Source organism: Ochotona curzoniae, unplaced genomic scaffold, assembly GCF_017591425.1.
Source record: "Ochotona curzoniae isolate NIBS_2020 unplaced genomic scaffold, NIBS_Ocur_1.0 contig_2321, whole genome shotgun sequence".
In the NCBI taxonomy this organism is placed as follows: Eukaryota; Metazoa; Chordata; class Mammalia; order Lagomorpha; family Ochotonidae; genus Ochotona; species Ochotona curzoniae.
The window spans coordinates 12,155,861-12,168,562 of record NW_024465421.1 but is presented as its reverse complement, the minus strand read 5'-3'; the positions used below and the strand labels follow the sequence as shown (position 1 = coordinate 12,168,562).

At 45.7% G+C, this 12,702-nt stretch overlaps 1 protein-coding gene and 1 non-coding gene across 2 annotated transcripts; both read left to right on the top strand.

Annotated features, from left to right (window-relative positions):
- Positions 1 to 117: 117 nt before the first annotated feature.
- Positions 118 to 12,382, top strand: DCTN5 (dynactin subunit 5). The gene is made up of 6 exons (XM_040973196.1): positions 118 to 280; positions 916 to 984; positions 2,579 to 2,697; positions 5,428 to 5,539; positions 8,866 to 8,968; positions 11,465 to 12,382. Exons 1-6 carry the CDS (start codon positions 233 to 235, stop codon positions 11,560 to 11,562), a joined length of 549 nt encoding a protein of 182 aa, XP_040829130.1. The 5' UTR covers positions 118 to 232; the 3' UTR covers positions 11,563 to 12,382.
- LOC121152090 lies at positions 1,371 to 1,477 on the top strand. Its single transcript, XR_005883224.1, has one exon. It is a non-coding gene; the product is annotated as a U6 spliceosomal RNA (small nuclear RNA).
- Positions 12,383 to 12,702: the final 320 nt, after the last annotated feature.

Below are 12,702 nucleotides of genomic sequence, written 5' to 3'. Positions count from 1 at the left end.
GCGCACCAGTCAGCCCCGCCAGTGAAAGCCAGCGCCGATGTGCGCACGCGCAGCCGGGGACGGCCGAGCTATCGCGTGGAGGCCCGCCTGGGGGAGCGCCGAGCTGTCGATGAGGACGCCGGAGGCCTGCTCACACAAGCGGAAGAGGAGGAGCAGCCGGAAGTATCCTGAGCCCTGGTTGTTCCGTCGGGGTTTGACAGCGGTTCGGAGCTGTGAGAAGGAGTCGGCGGTCATGGAGTTGGGCGAGCTGCTCTACAACAAGTCCGAGTACATTGAGACGGTGCGCGTGTCCCGGCGTCTGCCCTCCCGTTTTTAACCCCGTGTCTCTTGGGAGCCCGGCCCTCCGCCCCGTCCTCTCCCTGCCCCACCCAGCCAGCCACCCATCCAAGAACCCTTTGGCAGGTGATCGGGATGAGTTAGGGATCCTTCGTGCGTTTCCAGGCTTTGCTGTTTAGCCCCTGAATGATCACGCTGTTTGTGTTTATTTCTGATTCTTTTATTGTTATTTCCAATTTTACTCTTAATATGTTCGAAACTGCTAGGTTCCTAGTAATCGCTTGCTAGTAGGTGTCCGAAACGCTGGAAACGGGCTGTCTGTGCACTCGGTGCTGCTGTTTCGCTGTGAGGCTTCACAACTCTGATATTAGTGAATTCCTTACTTTGCTTTGTGTGGAACCCACAGTCTAGTCAGCCGCCTTAAGCCGTGGTGGACCCACGATATCCGAATTCGCGATCTGGCCCTTGAATGCCTGGTTTGTCCTAATCCATCGCTGCTTTTCTTTTCTTTTGCCCCTCCCGGGCCCATCCCATGGTGGACGACCCCCCAGTTCACGTTCCCTTTTCTGCATGAAGGAGCTTTCTGGTGGAAGCCGGGAACCACTCCCGGAGCTCACCCTGGCTTTCCATTGTTTTCAGGCCTCTGGGAACAAAGTCAGCCGGCAGTCGGTGCTGTGTGGAAGCCAGAACATTGTTCTCAACGGCAAGGTAAAGGGCGACCCCTGCTCCCGCGGGCACGCAGACCTTCACGAACTCCCCATAGGATTTACAAATCCAAATCCAGTTTATCTGATGGCAAAAATGATCGAATAACTGTAAGTCTCTTTCATGCTGGAAAAAAATACATAATAGTATCTAGAACCTGAATGATAACGTTAGGCCTTAACTTTATTGGACTGCTTTCAGAATGGTGTTTCTAAAAGGAAAATCATTTGTGTTCCTTCTCTGTCAGTGATGACTTTTCTCTTCCGGCGGGGGGAACGGGGAGGAAGTCTAGGCATCTGTGCTCAGATACATAATTCTTTCTGGTCTCGGGTCCCTTACTTATTTCCCCTCCTGCAACTTCAGCCACATACACTTAAATTTTTTTTTTCATGCCCACTTCGACAGCACATATACTAAAATCGGAACAATACAGAGAGAATTAGCTTGGCCCCTGCTCAAGGGTGACAGGCAAATTCATGAAATATTCAATTTTTTTTTTAAAAAACCACTTCATTTATTGAACAGACGTTTTGAGAATGGTCATTCTTTTTTTAATGTTTATGCATTCATTCATTAAAGATTTATTTATTTTTATTGGAAAGTCAGATATACGGAGAAGAGGAGAGACAGAAAGATCTGTCCACTGATTTACTCCCTAAGTGGCCGCAACCAGCTGGAGCTGCGCCGATCCCAAGCCCAAGCCAGGAGCCTCTTCTGGGTCTCCCACGCAGGTGCAGTGTCCTTGGGCTGTCCTGACTGCTTTCCCAGGCAGCAAGTAGGGAGCTAGATGGGAAGTAGGGTTGCCAGGATTAGAACTGGCACCTAAATGGGATCCCAGTGTATGCAAGGCGAGGACTTTAGCCACTAGGCTACCGTGCCAGGCTGAGAATGCTTACTCTTTACCACGTGTGAGACAGCCCCCCAGACCTTTGGATTGCATTAGTCCCCCTCCCCCGTGGAACTTTCTGAGGAAGCCAAATCTTAGACCTATCGGGTAATACTTAGTCTGAGTGCAAAAATTGGGTGGCAGATCAGAGCTCTGGCGGACCCGCCTGTGGGAGCCCAAGGTTGGAGACGGCTGGCAGTGTTAGGAGGCGAGAGGCTGGTAGAGGCGGCCAGGATGCTTGCTGAGCAAGCACACAGCCAAAGCTTGGAGGGCAGGTCGAACTGTGTGAATCCAAAGAAATGCTGGGAACTTAGTCTGCTATGGGCCTGCTTAGGTGTTTCTAAAGTGAGTCCTATTTATGGGGTGGGTAAAAGGAAGAGCTTGTGATATACTGGAACAAAATCTGACTATGATCAATGTTGCAAGAACTTGTTTTCCTTGCAACACACCCCTTTGGGGGCTGGTGTTGTGGCACAGTGGGTTTAACAGCTGCCTGCAATGCTGGCATCCTATATGGAGTGCCGACTCAAGTCCCAGCTGTTCCATTTCCAACTCAGTTCCTCCTAATGGCCTGGGAAAGTAACAGAAGGTGGCCCGAGTGTTTGGGCCCCTGCCACCTGTGTGCAAGACCCAAGGAGAGTTCCAGGCTTCCTGGCTTCTATACTTTAGATTATCATGGTGATTTTTAAAATATATACTTTGTTTTCACAGACCATTGTGATGAATGACTGTATTATCCGAGGAGATCTGGCAAACGTAAGAGTTGGACGCCACTGTGTTGTGAAAAGCCGTAGTGTCATAAGGCCACCATTCAAGAAATTCAGCAAAGGGTATGCAATTTAATGACTTGATCTTGAGCAAGATGTAGTTTCTGGTGGTGGGACCGCTGTGTTGAGTTGTAGTGTGGTGTTTGCCATAATGAACACAGCTTTGGCATGCTTGTCCTAGTCTGGCTGATGGTTACTTGGCAGAAACATTCCACTTACAATGGCAGAAATCAAGTGGTCTGGTTAGACAGGAACAGGCACATCTGGTGGAACTTGGGACTTACAAAAGGAGCTGCCTCCCAAGGGGCTGGAACCTGCAACTAGACAACTAGCCAGAGTTACAGTAGCTACTCTGTGTGTCTGCCCTTCTCTATATTGTTTTTCTCTACTGTTCTCTGTGTATTTCTGCTTTCCTCTCCTCTCTCACTGGCTGCATTGTCTCATTTTCTCAATGGGAACCACCTTACTGTCTCAGCCCCATATTTATGTCACTTCTCCATTCAGGCTTCCAACAGATAATGACCAGAGAGCTTGTGACCAGACTCTGGGATGAGAGAATCTGACCAACTCAGACTACATTAGATGCTCACTCCTGGTCTAAAGCCAAAGGTCAAGGTCAAGTCAGATCCCTTGTTGGGATATGGACTGTCCAAGAAAAGCTGTGAGCAGAGCAGGAAAACTGACCGAGGCCCACTGTGGTGGTGTCTCCTCCTTGCGGGATTGTTCCGTGCATCTGTCCTAGGGGACCAACCTGCATTTCGTGTGATAAATTAGAGCACATTTTAGTAATGAGCTTTCTTCTGCCAGCCACTGGGTTTATAAGCTGGACATATTAAGATAGATAAAAGAGAGGTCTACAAATCTCAAGGTTCTCCAAAGCTATTGGGAGAAACAATTACAGGAGCAGTGAACGACTACATAATATGATATATAATGTGATAATGTAGTGGAATAGGATATGTTGTTATATGACAGAGTTAGGGAGGAGAAGAGAAACAATTACAGGAACAGCGAACTACTATATAAAATGAAATTGTAGCAGAACATCTGCTGTATAATAGGATATGTTGTTATATAACAGAGTTAGGGAGAAGAAGGAGGGGAACAGCCCAAATTAAGTGAGCCTGTCCTCTGGAATCATCTCACTTTGCCTGTGATGGTGTGGAAACTCAGGCTTTCCACTGCCTACGGGGATGGGGTCACACAGAGGCACCCTCAGTTATCCATTCATTCATCCACAAGACTTTTGGGGAAAGCCTCCCAACTTCGTGCTACCCTTTGGTGGGTTCACGCAGTACCTGATGTTCTACTAGGATTATCGTCTCCACCTTCTGCTGCAGGCATTACTGGCTTGTAGGAAGTCCAGACACCAAGAATGAACAAAGTTTCTTGATGAATGGTAGGATAGGTAAAGCCTATGTGCAAAATGTATGAGTATAAAATGTACAAGTATAAACGTATGAGTATAAAAGTACAAAACATGAGAAATCTTTGGTCTAAAGTTGAAGAACTGTCCGTGTTACAGTAGAGAGTAATAAGATCAGGAAATGTCCAGCTGCATGAGGGGCCCACACTAAAAATACCTGCTGGATGAAGGAGTGTTTAAATAGGTGATAGGTCACAGAAAGAAGACAGGCCTCATCTCTGACAAAATATTTCTGACATAATGACATAATAATGCAGGGGGCAACTGGTGAACATCTCACTACTTTCTATTCGTTGGTTTCCAAGGATACTGCATTCAAAAAGACTGGGAGATCACTTGATCAGTGCAGTGAATGGCATTTGTGGAATCCTGGGTAATGGGATAATCTGGAGAAATCCTACTCATCCTTCGTGGCTTGTCTTAAATATGGCTAAGCCTTCCCTATACCTCTGGTCTGCATGACGTCTCCTATTTGATATGGTGTCTCTGTGGTGCTTACCACAGCTGTAAGTACTTTTGTAAGCATTGATTTCATCTCTCTTTGCCTCTAAGTTCCTCCTGGACAGAACTGTGTGCCTTGCTCCCTGTGATATCCCTGCTCTGGCATCATCTGGCACAAAATGGGTACTCAGTAAAATCAGTGAGTGAATAAATTTTCGGAATATTGGGTACTGGAAAATATAGCCTTTGAAGCTGATATCAGTCCCTAAAACATCCTAGAATGATTCCTTCAAGGTGTGATCCATGAGTGTTTCAAAGGAAACGGGAGTGAGCACACATTCATTCATTATTTTTTTTTTTTATTGGAAAGTCAGATATACAGAGAGGAGGAGAGTCAGGAAGGAACATCTTCCGTCCGATGATTCACTCCCCAAGTGATCGCAATGGCCAGTGCTATACCAATCCGAAGCTAGGAGGCAGAAACTTCTTCCAGGTTTCCCACACAGGTGCAGAGTCCCTAGGCTTTGGGCCGTCCTCAACTGCACTCCCAGGCCACAAGCAGGGAGCTGGATGGGAAGTGGAGCTGCCAGGATTAGAACCGGTGCCCATATCGCATATCGGATCCTGGCGCGTTCAAGGCGAGGACTTTAACCACTATGCTAGGCCACACCACCAAGCCCACATTCATTCATTTTTATTTCATGTCGGCTCTTCTGGCTTTGAAAGTCTCTTTTGCTTTGTTGTTTCTGTACACTTTTTGGTCTGTTATCTCTGGTATTGAACTGTTAGTCATTTATCTCATCCAATATGTAGACTTTACCTAAGGATTCCTTATTAAGACAAAGTAACTGAAATTACAGTTCTGTTAAACTTTGACCCCACGTACTTCACCTTGGCTTTTCGTTATTTCTCTTTTTCTTCTCTAGTGTTGCGTTCTTTCCTTTACATATTGGGGACCACGTCTTTATTGAGGAAGATTGTGTGGTCAACGCAGCTCAGATTGGTTCTTACGTTCACGTTGGCAAGAACTGTGTCATTGTGAGTACTGGGCCCTGTCTGGCCGAGCACCCTCCCTTGCCTTCTGGCTCCAGTCCCTCAAAGCCATAACCCAGCAGGGTAGCTGTTTCTCAGCTTTCCAAGGATAGATCTTTTTTGCTATATCTGGAGTTTTTCTTGACTTTAGTAATTGCCAGGTGTTTGTTTGCTTTTGTTTTTGAGAAGGAAATCAGAGCACTCCCACCTGCTGGTTCACTCCCCAAATGCCTGCAGTGGCCTGGGCTGGCAACTCAACCAGGTCACCCACATGAGTGGCAGCATTCTAATTATTGCACCCATCACCACATTGACAAGAAGTTGGAGTTGGAAGCCAGAACCAGGAATTGGAGCCAGACATTCTAATGTGGGATATGGGTGTTTTAACCAGCATCTGAACTGCCCCAGTGACTGTTATAGAACTTCTTCCATCTGCTGTAAGCCCCTTCCTTTCACCCTTCTTTAATCATCTGAGCCTATTAGATGCTTCATGGTATACATAATCCCTATTTGCGGATGAGAAGACTGGGGACCTTAGGTGTTAAGTTGGAGATGGTGAAGCCGGGATTTCATTCCCAGCAATGTAATCTGCTGTGTTGCCTTACCTCATTAAATGTGTATCTGATGGAAGTGAGGGGACCTGAAGAATAAATTGAAATTGACCCAGCAGACTGGGAAAAAGTTAGCATTTTAGAGTACATGGCCTGTGTAAGAGTCAGAAATACCAAAGGGCTTACATAGCATTAAGGGAACTGTAGAGAGTTTGAATATAAGTAGGCCCTGTGCTCAGCAGTTCCTGGCTCACAGGTAAGCCCCACTCGTTGTATCCAACTACAGCTTTACACGGTTGAACTACTTGCTGTTTCTTAGAGCTCGGTTAATGTTAATTTGGGAGTGACCAGGAGAGAGAGCCAGCTGCCACATTTTTTAAATGGCCGTAAGTAGCTACTTTCTTAGAAGGTAGTTTCTCTTCTTTTTATTATTTGTTATTTTATGATACAGTTCCATAGACTCTTGGACTTTCTGTCCCCTTCTCCAAGTACCCCCTGCCCATTGATTTCCACTCTAGTGTTACAGTAGGTAATCCTTTGTGGACAGTCATAAGTCCATAATTCTGCTATTGAAGTGTTTCCCGACACTGAAGGAATTCCATTGTCAGGATATTTTCAACCGTTTCACTGGGAGCCCATCTTTGGCCTCGATGCAGAGAGATATACTGCACTATGTCTCCACATCTGGACACATCAGTCTCTGCTACACTGTGTTATATATCCCCTCAAATACAGAGCCAGAAAACACAGAGAAGATAGGTTTCTTAGAGGAGCAAAGAACTGTAGTTGTAAGTTGCTTCTGGGCTGGACACAATGACTCAATGGCTAAATCCTCACCTTGCAAGTGCTGGAATTCCATATGGGTGCCAGTTTGTGTCCTGGCTGCTTCACTTCCCATTTAGTTCCCTGCTTATGGCCTGGGAAAACAGTAGAGGATGGCCCAAAACTTTGGGAGCCTGTACCTGCATGGGAGATCTGGAAGAAGCTACTGGCTCCTGGCCTTGGATTAGCTTAGCTCTGGCCATTGTAGCTATTTCGAGAATGAACCAGTTGATGGGAGAATTTTGTCTCTGTGTCTGTCCTTTTCTCCATAGATCTGATCTGCCTTTCCAATAAAAATAAGTAAATCTTTAAAAACAAGACAAAACAAAAAAAGACAAACTGTCACCTACTTGATAGTCTGAAGCAAAAAAAAAAAAAAAAAATTAAGATTTATTTATTTATTTTTGTTGGACAGACTGATCCAAAGCCAGGGGCCAGAAACCTCCTCTGGTTCTCCCATGTCGATACAGCATCCCGAGGCTTTGGGCCATCCTTCAGTGCTTTTCCAGGCCACAAGCAGGGAGCTGGAAGGGAAGTGGGACAGCTAGGACACAAATCAGCACCTATGTGGGATCCTGGCGCATGTAAGATGAGGATTTAGCTACTGAGCCATAGTGCTGGGCCTCTGAAGCAAAATTTAAACTGTCTTAAACTGGGCCTGCTTTTTTAAAAATTAATTTATTTTTATTGGAAAGTCAGATTTACAGAGAGAAGGAGACACAGAGAGAAAGGTCTTCTATCCATTGGTTCACTCCACAAGTGGCTGCAATGGCTGGAACTGAGCCGACCTAAAGCCAGAAGCCAAGAGCATCCTCCAGATCTCCCACATGGGTGCAGGGTCCTGACGCTCTGGGCCATCCTCTACTGTTTTCCGAGGCCACAAGCACGGAGCTGGATGGGAAGTGGAGCAGCCAAGATACAAACTGGAGCCCATTTAGGATCCTGGTGCTTGCTAGTCAAGGACTTTAGCTACCTGGTTAGTGTGGCAGGAAGAGCCTGCTTTCTCTTAACTTAGTCTCGGATTGGTCTCCCAGACTTTATTTTTAACTATCAAAGTGCTGCGGACCATGGCAAGATTGGGAAGTGTTACTAATGTGAATAAAGCATTACTAGTGTGGATAAAGTTGACCCAAACTTTCACATTAATTACCACTAGCCAGTGGGAGAACAGATGAACTAATAATTTTATATCCAAATTCCAGTTGGAATTGACAAAAAAAAGAGCAAACAGTAAACAAACCTTAAACTGATAGGTGCAAAGCACAGTCTGGGCTAGAATAAACTAGTAGGACTGCAGTAGGTCCTAACTTGATGCCCAGTGGCTCCATAGGGTCCAGTTGGCATCACTTCTCTGCTGTTGTGTGAAGGCTGAGTCTCACATGTGAAGGCTGACCTTCGGGAGACCCAAGTCAAAACCGCTGCTTTTCCCATTCATCTCAACAGAAGCCCTCGAGCTGAGACCCGTCAGACATTGGCTCACCTGCCAACTCCCTTTCACCAGTAGCTGTGGCCAGGATTGGGGTCCAGAGTGTGGGCTCCAAGGTGAAGCATGGGAAGTGGGAATAAGGATGATTCATGAGGAAAAAGCAAGTTCTCTAACCAGTACACAGGGATTGCGGATGTTGGAAAAGGTGACAAGAACAGGCGTTCCCTAAATGGAATAGAAGGTTAAGCAACACTCTTGCAGGACTGAAGTTCATGTGATTATAATGCCTAAGAGAAGCTGTGCTACCCTTGGGTGCAGCCCTTCTCTCAAAGAGACACCCTGCTCCACCATCTCTCTCACTGTCCTCTTCAGGTACCACCCGAAGCAGGGCATTGCAGCCAGATTTCTTTTGTCACCGGCTGCTATACAATATTGAGAGACAGAGTTACAAAACAGCCCTCCACACAGCAAACCAGACTGGCTTCACTGACATCCTGGGAGCTGTTTTCTGTTAACAGGATTTTAATTTACAGGGGCGCCGGTGTGTGCTGAAGGACTGCTGCAAAATTCTTGACAACACAGTATTGCCACCCGAGACTGTGGTGCCCCCGTTCACCGTCTTCTCAGGCTGCCCAGGTAACCATGGCCATTGATCATTTTAACTTCCTTAGGACTAAGATTAGTTTCCATTACCAGAGTCATGCAAGTTTTGTCTCTGACAGTAGGTGGATGTAACTTATTTCAAAACTCTGCTGTTAAAAAACGCCTAGGAATTCAGTCTAAAATACAGTACCTTTCAAAATGCATTACTGGGTTTACAAGAAAGTAAGGAAGTTACCAAAGGTCAAAAACAAAGACACTAACCCCAAGTTGTAAGTTGGTACAGAAGGCACGTGTCTTCACAGTATGTGGCTTGAGGTGTGATGCTCAAGTGGATGAATGATACAGCAAACGCCCTTAAAGGGTTACCCTTAAGGAGGGGGCAGATTTCTGCCAGGAGGACAGGAAAAATACAAAAACGCAAGTACCAAAGTCACAGAGATCTACTGTTCTCTGTTTCACTTCCCAAATGCTCCCTACAGCTAGGCCTCGGCCAGGCTAAAGCCTGTAGCCATGAACTCCAGCCATGTCTCACACACGGTGGCAGGAGGCCAGGCCCGCCCTACCATCATCTGTTGCGTTTCAAGTGTATCAGCAGGAAACTGGATTGGAAGCACAGCAGACAAGACTCAAACCGGGATCCCACTTTGATGTGGGATGTACTTAACCTCTTGCACTGCAAAGCCCTCCCAGAGAAATATCTCAGCCTCATCCAGTTTATTCAGGTTTTTTAGTACCAATTTATATGCCCATTCAGCATAGATAACAGCAGAGAGGGAAGTGTTTGGTATTTCAAACTCAAATAAGAGTTTTATTTAGAGGTCGTGGTGAAGGAGTCAAGCTCCAGTGGGGTCTTAGTGGTCACTGTGTAATGAGAAAATGAAAAAAGAAAAAAATTAAGTAAGTGAGAGGGTAGGTTTCTCAGGGTTTCAAAGCTGATCAGTGGGGAGATCTTGACCATCACGTAGGCCCATTATTCAGAGTCCCATGGTTTTTGTTTTTTGGGATTTTTTGTTTGTTTGGTTAGTTGGTTGGTTGTTTTTAATCACTACCCTGCCTTTTGGCAAAGCTCTAGCGTAGAGTCCTCTGCTTTTTGCATGTTGGCAGGATACTTCCTGTGTTTATATTATGTGGTTTTGCAGGTAAGTACTATTTAGATATTCCTATTAGCGGTTTCCGTCTTTCAGTTCTGAGGCCTAGGGTCCCAGGACAACTAGCGCATCCAGGGAGGACTGCATAGCACAAACCTGTATCATAGGACAGAGTGATAAGGCAGTTATCCAGAAAGGATGTCGATCCGGGCAGGCAGATCATGGAAATGACCGAGGAGTAGCTGCTGGGCCACACCTACCACCATGTGCGTGTCCAGTGGTCTGTGAGCTACTGGAAAGTGGGCTTTTTCCGTGATGTCTTTGAACTTCTGAACGTTGTCTACTAATTGTTAAAAATGATGCCATACTGTGTATAGCAAACATGTTTTAAAGTCTATCATAAGATACTAATTTGCACAGGGTTGTGAATTATACACTTAAAAAATTGTTTTCCTATCCTTTCAGTTATTCTGTGTATATACATGCAAACACTTAAAGTGCAAATTTATGTTCATTCATGTATATGAACGTATAGATAAGAGTATATATGTATGCTATATATCTGTATGATTACTCTTTCTACTTTTCTGAAACTTGCTTTCTTTAATATAACTCAGGCGTCTTTTTTTGTTAGTATATAGAGCTCCACCTTACCCCTTTTAATGGTTACAGACTTTTTTATCAGGCAAATGCACCATACTGTATCTAACCAGTATTGTGGTAGAGTGGATTGTTAGAAGTTGTACGTGGTTTTTCAGTACTAAAAAAACCAGTACGTTGACACTGTTATATGTTGTACAACTGAACAAAAGATTTTCTGTGGGATGAATTATTAGAAGCTGGATTGTCAGGTCTTAGGCTATGAACCTTAAATTTTGCTAGATCCTTCCAGAGTGTCCTTCAAAGCAGTCACATTGGTGTACACATTCTACTTGCAGCGTCTGAGATTGTCTCTCCTAGAAACTCCTGACTGAGTTCTGCATGTTTTGTCTGTGCATGGGACTCTGTTGTACTCTGTTCCAGCATTTAGCTGTGTCTTGCACAGGGCACTGGGTTCAGTTTCACAGGATGGATAGAAGAGCAGTTTCTTAGCTCAGGGTGGCTGACCGTGGCCGCTCAGTAGCAGCCAACCTTTGTCTGGAATGAATCCGAAGCTGTCAGGGAGGCTTCAGATCTTCAGAGTGTACAATAATGTACTAACTTTTCTTTTTTTTAACCAGGAATATTTCTGTTCATTTGGAGAATTGTGTTTGTTTACTCCCTGCAGAAATGTCATCTTGTGTAGAAGATACGATTAGTAGAATGTTCTGTTACTGCTGGTAGAAAACCTAGTATGTAGATACTCGAGCTAAAGCAAATGTCTGTTTGGGAGGCTAGGCAGAAATTGCGGCTGCAGGCTCCTCGGGGACCCCCATGGTTGACCAGGTCTTTCTTTCCCCAGGACTCTTCTCAGGGGAGCTCCCGGAGTGTACCCAGGAGCTGATGATTGATGTCACCAAGAGCTACTACCAGAAGTTTTTGCCCCTGACACAAGTTTAGTGTCTCTGCTCCATGCCTTGAATTCTCTTGAACTCTAAGATGAACTTGGAGACCGAGTCAGCTGGTTGGCATCTGCACAGAGCTGACATCTTCCACCCTCCTTTCTGTTGTTGTTGTTACTCAGTTCTTTTAGGATTTTCCAATCCACCAGAGCTCTGAGCTCTTAAGAATTTAATAACAGAACATCTGGAGGAGTTGTCTTCAAAGGTTGTGTTGCCACCTTATCTGTCAGCAGTCACTGCATACCTTTATCTACAGAACACAGAATCGCCTGTTCTCCGTGCTCCACGGCCTTGGTCCTGTGGACGGCAGGATCCTGCCTGCTGTGGGTCTGCAGAGCCCCCTCCCCGCGTGGAGATTTTGTCACAGGCATGCTTCTCACAACCGCGCCACTCGCACACTTCGCCCTCAGCTGTCCTGCTGCTGACATATGGCCTGCAGCCAGGATTACTCATACCCCTGGGGAAACTTGGCCTCTTCAGAGCCCAGATTCCTGTTGGCTATTGCAATTTGAAGAGAGGAATGACTAGCATTTCTCCTCCCAAAATGACCACAGTTGTCCTAGAGTGGTTTACAGAAGATATTCTAGTATTCTGTTCTCGGTCTTTGGCTTCCGCTGAAGGAGTCAACAGTCCAAGGTTTGCATTTTGTCAGGTTCCAGATTTGAGTCAGGCAGTCCCTTTCAGTCTGCCTGTATCTGCCATTCTGCCTGTATCTGCCATAAACCCCAAAGTTGCCTCCAGAATACCTGTACATAACCCTCATCACAAGAGAGGCTGTTAAAATCATCTTGCAGAAATAAAAAGGAGGAACAATTAAAGTTGCTGGTGCCGTTCATACCACTTCCTTCTAGAAGCCAGCAGAACATTTCCAGTTCTGTTGTGGGGAGAAGGGAGAAGGCAGATAAGGTTGGCCTCACTTAATGCTGTCGTCTGCTCTGAGTGAATAGGGCAGAACAGGTCAGTCTGGAGACTTGATTTCCAGTTGTAGCGTTTGCAAAAACAGCTGTGTAATCATCTGCACTAGTTGAATGTAATGCTGCTTTGGGGTTGCCTATTTTAATGGGGAGAGGGATGCACAGAGCAGGTCGTTTGAATGTGATCGCACTCCACCTGCACCATAGCCACTCCTGTCTGTCAG

What these genes read in the sequence shown, in the direction of transcription:
- DCTN5 (XM_040973196.1), top strand. Translation starts at nt 233, where the DNA reads ATGGAGTTGGGCGAGCTGCTCTACAACAAGTCCGAGTACATTGAGACG. An exon ending in TTGGCAAGAACTGTGTCATT is followed by an intron (nt 5,540 to 8,865) that starts GTGAGTACTGGG and finishes TTTAATTTACAG; the next exon opens with GGGCGCCGGTGTGTGCTGAA. An exon ending in CGTCTTCTCAGGCTGCCCAG is followed by an intron (nt 8,969 to 11,464) that starts GTAACCATGGCC and finishes TTCTTTCCCCAG; the next exon opens with GACTCTTCTCAGGGGAGCTC.